Source organism: Adiantum capillus-veneris, chromosome 15, assembly GCF_014529385.1.
Source record: "Adiantum capillus-veneris isolate H3 chromosome 15, ASM1452938v2, whole genome shotgun sequence".
In the NCBI taxonomy this organism is placed as follows: domain Eukaryota; kingdom Viridiplantae; phylum Streptophyta; class Polypodiopsida; order Polypodiales; family Pteridaceae; genus Adiantum; species Adiantum capillus-veneris.
The window spans coordinates 36207574-36221659 of NC_140945.1; the positions used below are offsets into that span (position 1 = coordinate 36207574).

At 43.7% G+C, this 14086-nt stretch overlaps 1 protein-coding gene across 2 annotated transcripts in view; it reads right to left on the minus strand.

Moving 5' to 3' along the window:
• FVE (Transducin family protein / WD-40 repeat family protein) overlaps positions 1 to 14086 on the minus strand; it is a 111514-nt gene that overhangs the window by 43338 nt on the left and 54090 nt on the right. The window contains exons 2-12 of one of the 2 annotated variants that reach the window (XM_086530236.1): positions 12822 to 12905; positions 12476 to 12539; positions 11863 to 11949; positions 11728 to 11790; positions 11038 to 11103; positions 10882 to 10956; positions 10703 to 10778; positions 10283 to 10496; positions 9986 to 10067; positions 9801 to 9874; positions 9611 to 9722 (exon numbers count right to left, since the gene is read on the minus strand). In XM_086530236.1, the coding sequence (XP_086386362.1) occupies positions 9611 to 9722; positions 9801 to 9874; positions 9986 to 10067; positions 10283 to 10496; positions 10703 to 10778; positions 10882 to 10956; positions 11038 to 11103; positions 11728 to 11790; positions 11863 to 11949; positions 12476 to 12539; positions 12822 to 12905 (997 nt within the window). The remainder of the gene's footprint in view (positions 1 to 9610; positions 9723 to 9800; positions 9875 to 9985; positions 10068 to 10282; positions 10497 to 10702; positions 10779 to 10881; positions 10957 to 11037; positions 11104 to 11727; positions 11791 to 11862; positions 11950 to 12475; positions 12540 to 12821; positions 12906 to 14086) is intronic. The other variant, XM_086530237.1, reaches the window with a different exon arrangement.

Sequence of the window (14086 nt, forward strand, 5' to 3'; positions counted from 1 at the left end):
CAGTTTGCACAAGGGAACTGTCTGAAATGACTTCACCTGCAGAAATAAGTTGCTCATTGATATCCTTGACACCAGCAAGGAAGTGTCCATATCATCTTCCTCATGCATAATCTTCGACTCCAGCTCTTTACGCAGCAAAGCAATTTTAGCTTCATTGCGACTTGCATAAAGACCAGCCAAAAAATCCCAAGCCTGTTTTGCAGATTTTGTTGAACGAATGTGAGGAACAATGGTGCGCTTCATAGACAACGCAATCAATGCGTGAGCCTACGCATCCTTTACATCCCAACGAGATTGTTCTGTCGTACGCAAAACAACTCTAATAGCAGCAATCCTTGCAGCAAGACCTACCACATCCTCAACATCGCCTACATCCTCAGAACCAAGACGTACATCAATGCCCTGCACAATATTCCAGACGCCCTTTGACACAAGAACATGTTGCATCATAAAATCCCACATAGGGTAATTGCCCCCATCCAACTTGTCCTCAGCATCAAACATCTTGAACACATCTGTGTTGTTGTCAGCCATGGTAAATGCTGCACCTGATGTGAAAACTGCTCGAAAAGAGGAGAAACAAAGCGGGAACAACACGTGCTATATAGCACAAACCTTAGAAGATTATAAGGCACCTATTATGCAGAAAACGGTACTTACAGAAATTCTGCACAAAATGACGAAATAGCTTGTGCAGTACTATCTGTAGTAGAAACGGAGGCAGAAATGAGCCCGAATCAGAAATCGGAGCAGACTGAGCTCTACGAGCTCACCCGAAATTTTTGTCGACCTGCGAACGCTTGCCAAAGCTCACTGAAATCGGAGAAAATGAGCAAGCATGTGTTAGAGCTGCTGGCGACTAAGCCCGGGAGGACACAACCTGCTCTCATACCAATTGTTGGAATTAGAGTTGCAAAGAAATGCACACAGCTTATGGAGAAGACGAAGGAAGCTCAAGGCACACAATAGAGAGTGTATTACTTAGTGTGCAATGGAAAGATAGATAGCCCTAGAGTGATGGGCGTATATACAATGCACAGGAAAAAAAACCTCCTAAAGAGGGAAAAATGCCCCGACGGTCCTAGTGTGTTCACACACATCACTACCACATGTATATGGTAACAAAGGAGCAAAAGGGTGAAGAACTAGGTTGAATCGGCCCTTTCTCTAGGAGCTCCTCTACTTGGCTCATAATCTCTTTTTGTTGAGCCACACTAACCCTGTAGGGAGGAGGCCTATTTGGTGGGCTACAACCTGGCACCAAATCTACCGCATTATCATCAGGCCTCTCCAGCAGCAACCAAGACGGAAATGAGTCAGAAAAATAGTCATTAAACTCTCGCAAAAATGTTGACCTTTCTTTATCTAGCACAGGTAAATTTGACTAACAATTATCTGAAACATCACGTGCAAAAATCAAAGATGCAGAAAGATGATTCTTAATTACAGAAGAGATAGCCGAAGCAAATACAATAGGGATAGACTCCCCTTTAAGCTTTACATCCAGGATGTGAGTTTCGCCCCTATGATGAGGGTGATCTTCTTGTTGAAGACATCCAGCACTCCATGTATATGAAACATCCACGGGATTCCCAACAACGCATCGCACCCTTCCTATGGCATGATATATAATTCCTTTGTGTCCACATATGACTGAATATGCAGACGCAACTTTCCAATGATAGGTGTAACACACTCTGAGCGGCCAAGACATGCCAACCCTGCCTCTGTTGTGTATCTCTTCTCTTCAACTTTGATGGCCAATTCTGGTGAGATAAAGTTTACTTTAGCACTTGGATCAAAGAAGATAAGTGTCGTCTAGTCTCACTTTACCCCACGATGTGCATAACTCACTGGCATCTGAACTTGGCCTATCACCCACCATACATGGCACTAGACCTGCCGTGGGTTTGAGGCTTGAGCTTCTTGCCGTTCTTGTCCTCTTTGTCATCCGAATCAACTGGTCTTCTTCTTTGTGGACAATCTATAGCAAAGTGACCACGCTGCTCGCATATGAAACATTTGTTCTCAGCCATTAAAGCCTTCTTTTCCTTGAACGACTTGCGCACAAAGGCTTCCTTTTCTTTTTCTTAGCATGTGCTTCAGACCTCTCGGTTGAGTCCTTACCTTTGTTTGCCTTTTCCGACCCCTGAGACGCTTCAGGAATCACTTTTACAACGGGCTTCTTTGCTGAATTTTTCATTTGCTGACCCCTTTCATGTTGCCCTGAAACCCATTGCCCTCTCCTTCAAGGGAATTGTCTACAACATGGGCACTTAATAGGGATCATCGACGTCCCTTGGCCATTGACATTTTGTATCACTCGTGCCATATATGCCTGCTGGTTAGAAAAACTAGCCATGTCAAAATTGCCCTATGACACCCCAAATTGGCCCTCGTTGCACTAAAACCCTTGTTGCATGCCAATATTACCATACATGGGTTTGGCATCATGGCCTGCATACCCCCAAACAATGTACCTGGCATGTATTGTTGGTTTCCAGGCACATAACCAACCATGCTCTGAAACACACATCGACCCCCGAAATACACAGGATGTACCCGTGGGTGGTGGAAAAACCAGTTGCATAGCCTCAAAACTGGTTCCGTGTCCATTTAATGCAACATTTGGACTTTGAAAGCTGGCTGGCTGAACTGGCAAAGCCTCTGGAATAGGCCTCCTAACCACTTGTTCGTGGACAAAAGAAAGTTGTCTAGGAGCCCCAACTGACTCCGCAACATGAGTGCTCCCTGCCCTCTCTGTCCTGTAAAGAGGAACCCTCTTCCCTGGCGTCCTTTGTCCTATCGGCCATAGTGTAATTCTGAGTTCCTATGCTCTGTGTCTTCGCCGCAAACCAAGCAAGGCTCACTCTTTAAGGAAAAAGTGATTTTGTCCCGACAACGGAACCATGAAACTGGTCCGTAGGGCAGTAGAATTTAGCTTTCACCCAATCTTTACTTGTTGAAAAACTTTACTTCAACTTTACGACACAACGAAACTTCGCAAATAAACTTAAAACTGGAATTAGCACTTCAAACAAACCACGGTTTGGGAGCTACAATGCTTCCAAGCAGACAGCGACTCCTTGTAGGCCCCATAGACTCACGCCCCTTTCGGTATTTCTTTATTCTTATTGCAAATAAACAATTCGAACACTTTAACCAAACTCTCAGAAGCTGTCCAAACCTGTCCATGGCTGTAAGTGCAAGTTTTTGACCGAATTTCGCCACGCATTTTGGAAGCTTTCTGGTAAGCTGCAGGTCAAATTCAGCATGCTGTAACTTTTTGTTTTGTCACTGTCAGCTGCCTAAAGCCGTGTTTAAGCATCCCAAGGCTTTCCCGAGGCTCCCCTTGTGATGTCCTGCAGTTTACGAGCGAAACCTAAACCTACAGAAAAACACAGCAGGCTGTAATTTTCTGTTTTGGATCGTTTTGGGCAGAGCAAGCACGTCTACACGTGTCTCAACTGCTCCAGCACGCAATGGGATAGTTCCCCTTTGAATCAGACGAGTTTTATAAAACTCTCCGATTTCATCATCCTTCGTGATGGAACATTGCGCACCTGTAGGGGATTAGAATTTGGCTAATCCGGTTCCTGCACAGAAGGCTCTTGCCTTGGCAAACGTGCATAAAACCCCCAGAATTGTGCATAATCATCTGAGAAGTCCAACTAGTGGGGCATTACCATATGTGCAAAGGGGAGAGAGAGATGCACGAGAGAAAATCATCGCGCTACATGAGACAAGGAAGAAAGGCAAGCTTTCCATTACAGTTGCGATCACCTGCACCCACTACTCACACACACATTGTAGGCTCACAATGAAGGAAAATCAACCTCCCTTCTCAAATTGGGCGCCCCCTCTTGGGATGAGCCTGGCAAGTGCATCGGGGCCACCATGTGTCCAATTTGCATCTTTTGAGTTGATTCCTAGTACCCATCGACTTATAAAGTGTAGCGAGGAGCCTAAATGACTTTGAACTGAGCCCTAAATGACTTTGAATTGAGCCTAGACACCCTTATATTGCTTGGATTTCAGTGCCGACTAGCAAAACCATCTCGTGGCGACCTATCCTTCCCGACTATGAATGAATCTCTCGGCCGTGAGCCGTTTCCCACTTGCCACACAATGCCCGCAGTTTGTGACTTCAAAAAGAGGGTCCCAAAAATCAAAGAAAAATCAAGGGAAAGAAACCAACAACTAAGGTTAGTGGTTGGCACAGCCTCATGGCATACCCCTCTCTTGAAATCGCAAACGTCCTTGATTGGATGCCAGACATTGTCACAAACTGATGATGTGGCATCACTACCTGGACACCATAGTCACTTTATAAGTTGTTCCAACTTATGGGTACCTGCCGACAAGGCCCAAGGGACACAACACATTAGAACATTAGAAAAAACGTTGACTAACGGGCGCCCGAAAATCGCTTCGCCATGTTGACGTGGCAGGCCGTACGGGAATCTAGAAAACGCGCGGATTGTGCTGACGTGGCAGTTGTATGGAGTCCCGCAATTTGAACTGATTGCTTTTGGGCCCTGTTTTTGGCATCCCTTGTATTATTTTGAGGAGCCCTTGGGGCCTCAATCTGCAGAGCATCTGAACGTAGAGTCTGAGAGCAGAGCTCCCTCGAGAGTTGTACTTTGCAATGATTAATGATAAAGAATACGAAAGGGGAACCAGACTTTGGGACCAATACCTCTGGACACAGAACTCCGTCGGGCCGTGTCGACTCTCTCTCTCTCTCTCTCTCTCTCTCTCTCTCTCTCTCTCTCTCTCTCTCTCTCTCTCTCTCTCTCTCTCTCTCTCTCTCTATATATATATATATATATATATATATATATATATATATAAAGTCAAGTGATTTTGAAGTTTCTGTTTGCGTGTTGCTATTGATTTCACGCTTGGAGTGTCCAAGCATGTTACAGAGGTATGAGAGCTCAAAAAGATTCTTCTTCCTAGACTTATTATCCACTCCCACCCTTCGTACATCGTGCATCGGGCGCGCCCCTGTCTTCATCGCTCTCTCTTACAAGGCATAAACCATAAAGAACCCCAAATTACACATGGGTTCTCGCAAAAAATCTGATAGAGAAAGAACCTTTGGTGGGTAGGCAAAGAAAAGTTAAAATCCGACACGGAAACTAAAGAAAAGAAAGAAGATTTGGACAAATTCTTGGTGGAAAAGTTTGTCAAATGCAAGTTGACACGTGTGAAAAGATTGATCAAGTACTCCAGAGACCCAAGATTTGTGAAACACCTGAAGGATTACCTGATTGATGAGATTTACTAGAGATGGAGTGAGGCCATTGATTCTCCTCTCAGGTCCGAAGGAAAGCTGAACGGACACACGGGTGCAGACAAGCGGAACCTCTACTCGCAAAAAGAGCTAGACAAAACCTTTTGAAAAGAAGATGAACCAGAGGACCACCAGAAGATAAACGAGAGTTACAGAATAGCAACCGAGCGTGGAAGAAAAGGAAAGACAAAAGCGGGACTGGTACCAAATTTTGTGGGGAACGTCAACCTTGATCAGATGAACGAAAATACCAAACTTTGCACAGCATGGGGCAAAGTGCGAGACCAGAAACCCTTATCTTCTTTGATGGAGAAGCAAAGGCCAACTTCAACGAATTGGTAGCTCGATTTTGAATTACGCCCGAGGAAATGGGACCATAGGCCGTGGCTGTTCTAGCAAAACACAGACGGGATGTTGCCATTACACTTGTCATTGGCAAACTACATTTGAGAGCACGATGATTATAGGGCAGGGAAATCCATCTTGAAGAATGAGAAGGGCAAAGAGATTGTACTTGATGGAAAACTGAAAGGCGAGTCTGTCCCACTTGATGAAATCCAAAAAAAAAAATTGTTTACCCGATTTTCTTGAACGAGTTGAAGGATGATTAAAAGTCGAATATGTCAAACCTCGAAAAAGGATTGACAAGATTTTGTGCAAGCTCAGAGTGACTGTTTCTCTGAGGGCTTACCAAGCAAGTTGCCTCCACGTCTTGAAGATCACACGATTAATTTGATTCCCGATAGTACACCACTAAACCGACCATCTTACCGACCTAGCCAAGCCCAACATGAAGAAACCAGTACAAATTTCCCCATTCCGAGCATCGATGATATACTCGACAGACTTTAGGGTTCTACTTGCTGAATTAATTTGAAGAGTGGTTATCATCAAATCTGAAGTGCTCCAAGAGACGTCTACAAGGCAGCTTTCAAGACGACTTTTGGTTTGTATGAATATTTGGTGATGCCTTTTGGTCTTACGAGTGCTCCCGCTACATCCGAAAGCATGACAGACAAGATTTTCAAAGAGTACCGATCATTTGTGGACACTTTCTTTGACAACATTATTGTCTTCTCCAAGAATGAACCATAACACAGACACCACCTATTGCATGTTTTCCAGGCACTGGGGAACCATAAATTGGTTATAAATGTGAAAGAGAGCGGATTTTTCTTGCCTGAGATACATTTCCTGGGACACATCGTCTCAGCAGAAGGGGTAAAGATGGATCCAACCAAATCTGAGACCATTCGTGATTGGCCAGATTTGAAGAGTGTTCATGAAGTTTGAAGCTTTCTGGGCTTGTGCCCATATTATCGACGGTTCACTCGGGAATTTGCAAAGATACTTCTCCTTTGCATGTGTTGATTCAGAAAGGGGTTCCTTCTACTTGGGGACAATCAGAGATTGCAACCTTTCAAACTCTCAAGGAAAAGTTGACAACCGGAAGCATTGACTTTACCAGACTTGCAAAGGCTCTTTGACGTTTAATGTGATGCATGTAGTCGGAAATTGGGAGCAGTCTTGATGCAAGAAGGCCATGTCATAGCTTACGAGAGTAGGATGTTTTTACATCTTCAGTTGGTTGCACATAATTATGAAAAAGATCTTTTGGCAGTTATCCATGTTCTTACGCAATGGCGACACTATCTACTGGGAGCCGACTTTACAGTCTTTACAGATCATCAAAGTTTACGCTACTTCTTGTCGCAAAAGCAGCTCTCGAGAAAGTAGATGAGGTGAGCTAACATCTTGTCACAGTTCCACTTCCAGATAGTCCATGATCAGGGACAAAAGAATTTAGTGGCCGATGCATAGTCTAGGAAGCCCTTGGTTCTGCTATTTCTGCGATACATCATCGAAGCTTCGAGGATATGGTAGATCAGTACGCCGCAGATCTTGATTTTGCAGATATCTTTCACCAGATTCAAAGTGGAGAGAGAGTTTCATGCTATTCCATATGAGAGCTACAGCCTTTGAGGGAAAGGTTTTGACACAATGCCATTGTCCACCTTTTTCTGGCCACCACGGCATAAATAACACCTTGAAGGGTGTTGACCGTTACTTTTACTGGCCGAGGCTCAAAAGGGATGTGGACGAGTTTGTTGGCAGTTGCTTAGTATGCTAAAAGGTCAAGTATGATAGGCATAAGGCACTAAGATTTCTACAGCCTTTGCCCATACCCTCACGTCCCTGAGAAAGCATTGCCAAGTAAATAGGCCCACTTCATGATGCTCAAAGGAGTAATTAAGCAATTGTATCTACTCTTTCCATGCAGAATTTTGCTAGAGAAGTACACCTGAAAACATCTATGCTTGATATATGTGTGATAGCCAAGTTGGTGGGATTGTTTAATCGTCCAACGCTATATTTCCGGAAGCATGTATATCTTTGAATCCCATCATAGAATAAATGTGATATCAGGAGATATCAGCATGTACTATTGGCATGCAAGCGAGGTCACTTGTAGTATTTCAAGGGTGGGATATGTCACTAACAGGTGTAACTTTCATGTTGCCTTCTTTATATATGTACTACATATTTTTATTTATCTCATTTTTACTTCTTTTCCCCAAAAGGTGCAAGTGGACATTGCACGGCCATTGTGAAACGGCTACGGCCGAACGGGTTTCTCACATGGGAATCTAGGTCACTCGATCAGGAACCGGTCGGGCCAGTTAGCACTGAATTCTAATAAGTATGGAAGCCTGTGTGCGCCAAAATGGAATTTGGACTTACAACTTTATACGTTGGTGGGTACTAGCAAATTAAACCAAAGGGGCAAACTGGACACATGGCAGTAGGAGAGCAACCTACAGGCCAACACACTCATCTAGAAGCTCTCATCCCAAGAAGGGGCCACCAAATATGATGCTGAAGGCTGATTTTCAGTTTTTGTGGTGGATTTTCAGGTTCTATAGCTTTAATTGAAAGCTTGCCTCCTCCCTTGTCTCATGTAGCGCGACGATTTGCTCTCGCGCATCTCTCTCCCCCCTTGCACATATGGTGATGCCCCACTAGTTGGGCTTCTCAATCGACCATGTACACTTCTAGGAGTTTTATGCACGTTTGCCAAGGCAAGAGCCTTCTGAACAGGTGTCCAATTAGCTAATTGCTAATCGCCCACACGTACGCATAGCTCCATTGCAAAGGATTGTGAAAACGGAGAGTTTTCTCGCGTGAAAACTCGTCCGATTCAAAGGGAAACTGTCCCACTGCGTGCGGCTACGGGCACGCGAGAGCTGGCCACTTGTGAGACTCCAATGAATCTTGGCGTGTTTCATGGAGGCTCCTTCACTTGTTCGGACCACCCCAAGTTCCCCTCTTATCACTAAACAACTAGACTGGGGCCTCATATTTCAAAGGCACATCAAGGTGTTCTCAATTGTGGCAAGGCAATAGTGGCAACTATGATTGTCTGCAAACTTCGTCTCCATTTTTGTGACTCTACAAGACAACCATTACTCTTTGATGGATCTCGAAGTTTCAGTAGTCAGTAGCTCACAGAGGAACCGTAGTTGAGAGTTGGTTAGCATTCAGTGGCCATTACTAAATGTGAGCAACATGTGGCCAATGTAGTAGAATCTCAACATCCTCACCTCTCAGGTTGCCCTCAAATGCAACAACTATGGCTCGGGATTCCTCGCCTTGTGCGGGCTGTTTTACTAAATATGATTTTAACTTGAGGAGAAACGGCAGGGCTGACTCTCTCTAGCCCAGCCCTGATACAAGGAGACAATGTGGAGATTCAGATATATGGAGCATGCCCTCTCATTGGTCTACTTCCGACTAATCTTTGTAGGCTTAGGGTAAGAAGCGTGGTATGCAAGGGAGCTGACCAGCAACCTCAACATCTGATTTGTTAAGAGAGCTCAATGCTTTCATATCTTCAAAGAACATCCACTAAGACCCTGCAAGGCCTCTCACTTGCACTGATCCACAGGCTTCATGGCCAGTATGAATATCTCCATGGAAATCTAAGAACATGCAGCAATGCCTCTTCACCAGATGCCATCACCTTTCTGTCTGCTGAAATTCCTAACCACCTGGTTTTCTCTTCCCCCCTCCGATTATAAAATATAGTCTTTCAACCCCTATGTGTTTCTCTTGGAAGAGTCTCCCCTCATTGTATCCCTGACTCCCAAGCCAGAGCTGTTCGTTGCCAATCAGGGTGGTTTTGTAATAATAAAGTTAATTTTTCTTGAGTGAACACACAAATCAAGCACTTCAGTCACTTCAACTTCAAAATAAACAGTGTGATAACAGAGCAACCAATAACTTGACAAAAGGAGCGACACGATGAATTACCTGTACACATAGGACCGCTGCAGAATGACCTTGAAATTTATGTATCGGAGTTCCCTGGCCTTTTCCAGACAACTTTCGACGATCAAACATCCTCACAGAATTGTCCGCGGACCTGTCCTCCATGTGACACTCCCACTATAAAAAGGGCTGGAAAAAACCATACTAGAGAGGTGGATAGACCCAAAATTACCCAGTTAAGAGCAGATGATCCTCAAGGGAGTTCCAATCAACACAATGAAGATCCGCATCGTGGGCTCTTTCAACCTGCATAGCTCAGTGAACCAAAATCAATCCACAAAAGTAAAAAGCAGTGCAGCTGCTGCTACACATTGACAATAGTTAAAAAATCGATGACTTGGTATTATATGTATATACCTTGACCACAGGATCGTGTCCAGCACGAGCATCCCATAAAATCAGGCAAGAATCATCTCCAACACTGCAGAATTCTTGATCACTGAAATAGACATAACCGGCAACATTGAGAAGGGCCAGTTTGATAAACTAGACTACTCTATCTTAGTTGATTTCTTTCTGCCGCATTAACCGAAATAGACATAACCGGCAACATTGAAGGAGGGGGGCCAGTTTGATAAACTAGACTACTCTATCTTAGTTGATTTCTTTCTGCCGCATTCAATGATTTGTGGTTTTGCTAGTAAAAGGCAAAACCTGGTTGGGTGAAACTGTACATCCTCCACAGTTTCCGAGTGCCCCTTAAAAATTCCACGAGGTGCAACTTTTGTAGAGTCGGCCACAGCCGACTGAGATGCCCCACTCCCTTTCTGTTTGCCCCCCGTGGGTGTTGCAGGCTTGGAAGGTGAAGGGTCCTTTGCGGACGTTGTAAAGTCTTCTATACTCCACAGAACAACACATTGGTCTTTGCCTAGAAAAAACCACCAGCGTTAAGAGTCAAACTTCAAAGAGACAGATAATCAGCAAGTCCGTTTCAGGTGGGTACTTTGTGTAGGATAGGGAGGTGCGTGCAAGCTCAAGCAACACATTAAATTTAACAAATGCCACGGGTAAGAGAAAGAAACAGGCTTTAAGGGGAGAAAAGAAGAGCAAGTTTCCCAAAAAAACATCACACACCTCCAGAGAGCACATGTGGTGCCGCCGGACTTAGTGCAAGTGCAAACTCTGCATTGTCAGTGTGTCCAGTTAATGTCTGAAAGTGTTCAACAAAATTTAGTTTAGATTGAGCTTTTTGATGTGCTCTGCTTTGTAAATCTCTTATTCCAATAAACAGCAGAGATCATCAAAAACAGCACCAGGTCTGGTTTTGAAACACTGGCACCAACGACAACTTGGCAGTTTGGTTGAGTATCGACATTCCACACAAAAACCTGCAACACAATTACCCAAAACTAGCATAAGGGAAATCAGACAATCAATAACCTCACCTTCTTGCAACTTGGCATAGATACCTCTGGACCATCGGTGTGAGTTGCAACTATTTGTCTCTTTTGAGGCAATTCCCTAATCCTATTGACCTGATATTTGACACAGAATCATTAACTGAACAACACACTTATAGCATATCTATTCCTTAAACCATCAAAGGCATTGAGGCACAGAATAAAGAAACATCGCATAAATTATTAAAAGTCCCACAAAGACACAGTGAAGTATTAGGTAGTAGAAGAGAGAGCACTTTATTAGTACTTGGTTACTCATACAATCTTTGGACAGTTGAGGAATGGATACCCTCAATAAGCATTCGCACGACTTTTGTGGCACCTTTTCCCCATTTCCATCTTCATGACAATCTAGACTCCCACCCAATTTTTTCGAGCCGTGCTTTTGCGTGTCTGTTTGGGAAGTGTTATTTGCAGCTTGTCGTGTCTCTTTGAGGCTTTTGCGAGTCTGATTGAGTATAGGAAAATATATGTCTTGTCAAAGTAGAAATTAAACTCCTCAAAGAGGGATGTTTTACTTTCTAATTTGACAAGAAAAATATCTTGCTATACTCAGTCAGATGCACAAAAGCCTCAAAGAGACACGGCAGGCTGAAAATAACACTGCCCAAGCAACAGTCTCACCAATATGGTGTTGGAATTGCATTTTAACTAATTTTATTGAGAAAATATCAAAGGGCTGAGTGTAGAACACTTTACCTCTCCTGGATGAATGATTGTTTTGTGCTTTTTTACAAAAGGTGACCTGGCTTCTTCATTGAACTGTCCTATCATGGATTTGATTAGAAAGAGCAGAAGTTTCCCAACAGTAGAGCTAACTCAAACCAGGCATACTTGTGAGATGTGTTCAGCAGCAGCAACCCTTGGCTTCACTACCTCACAGTTTGCAATCACCAAAGTGTTGGGAACAGTTCCATCAGTCTGCAGCAGCAACAAAAAGGAGATGTAGACTCTGCATAGGCATGTAATTCCGTAATTATACAATCTCTTTTGGCAAAGAAATGATCAATTCCTACATACCTGGCAATCTACGTTCAACTACTAATGTGCATTTCGCCGGTGTCCAATATAATTCAATGCTCATTCCCTTGCAAATATACTCTAACATACATAGGCACTACACTTGTATATGGCCTGAGCTACAAAATGGTCGAGTCTCTGCCTATATATGATGTGACTATTAGGACAGTTCTGCACCATTGCTTTGCTTTTTTGAAAGTACTAACACTTACGATGTAATTCTCTTCGAGTACGCAAAAGTAAGTCGCTCAAACTTTGCATGACTATTGTGTTACTATCAAACTTAAAAGAATCACAACCTATCAGAATTATTAGAAAAGCTGCAAAATAAAAATCGTTTCAACGGTAGCGATTCCAAAGGTAAACTGAAAGCGCTGAATGGAATTTAACCAAAAGAGCTGAATGGAATTTTCATCGTTCAGCTTACCTGTTCAGACAAATAAAGTCGTTGGCGACTTTTGTAAGTTGCTTGTTCTAGCTGGGAGCCCCATCTGCAGATCATTTAATAGCTTTCAGCAGATGAATACATACATGCAAAGTGATTGTTGAAAGGACAGGTCACTTCATGCAGCAGATATCCACAGATGCACAACAGTCACAGTTAGCCCATGCTACTAGAAAATGTTGAACCATGGTGTCATATTCTCCTACACTTCCACCACTGTCTTAAAACTAAGATTGAGGTTCTTTAACAAGAATGCATCAGTCTACACAGAACACACAAGACAGTATCTTGCAACAACAGAACTTTAGATGGGGAATAGAGATGCTACATTGTGCAATAGTTAGTTGTCTTGTGGTCCTGTGGATAGGACGACAGGACGACTCCTCTGAAGAAACGGCAGCCAACAAAGTAACTGCTTAAACAACAGATCCAGTAAAAGCAACCTATCAAACTCAGTGACCCACATAGTGCCTCCAGTAAAAGCATCTGCAATCAAAGCTACCACATCAGCACAGCATCCATACAAGAATGCAACATCATCAGCTGTGTCCGTATAGTCCAGGCCCTGTCAAGAAGCCTTTTAGACAAAGAGTATGTTACCCAAGACCAATCAAACATGCACGCAAACCATGATTGCAAGCTCTCATCAGTTTTTGGACCATATGCTTTTGGAACTGGTAGCTTTTCATGTGATTGCTTTTGGGGAAACCCTTGTAAGAATAAAAGAGCCCTTGGAGCCTCACTCTGCAGAGAGTCTGGGCGCAGAGTCTGAGAGCAGAGGTCCCACGGGAGTTGTACTTTGCAATGATTAATGATAAAGAAATACCAGAAGGAGCGCCAGACTTTGGGGCCAATACCTCTGGGCACATAACTCCGCCAGTTTTTAGACCAGATGCTTTTGGAACTTGTAGCTTTTCATGTGATTGCTTTTGGGGCTCTACTTTTGGGGCGACCATGGTAAGAATAAAAGAGCCCTTGTACTTTGCAATGATTAATGATAAAGAAATACCAAAAGGGGCACCAGGCTTTGGGGCCAATACCTCTGGGCACGAAACTCCACCGGGCCATGTCGACGAAGGCTACGACAGAAAATTCGGAGCACGCTGGCCAGACATACACGACGCCCGGTCAGACTACTTACCCTGGAGGAAATTGATGAGATTCGCCAACGACCGATGCTAGATCTCTTGTGATTCAGCTATCCCAACAAGCCGCCCATTATTCTGCTTAGTTTTTTGCTTGACTCACATAGACCAACTTAGGACCCCATAGTATATATCTTTGTTTTGTACTGTTGTTAGGTTATTTTGTTACTCCGACTTTGTATCAGATCCACCACTTTGTAACTTTTGGGTCTCATAGGTCATTGTGGCCTTTTGAAGACGTTAATATAACATTTCATTTCATTTCTCTCTCTCTCTCTCTCTCTCTCTCTCTCTCTCTCAAGATAAGATCTGCTTCTAGTTCCCATGTAGCTTCTGTGTAAGGTAGCCCACCCCATTTAACCAAGTAGTACCTTCTACCACCCCTGCGCTCCTCTAGGCAAATAACTCTCTCTACCTGCAGGTACAAATAATTGAAAGCAGGTGCGTC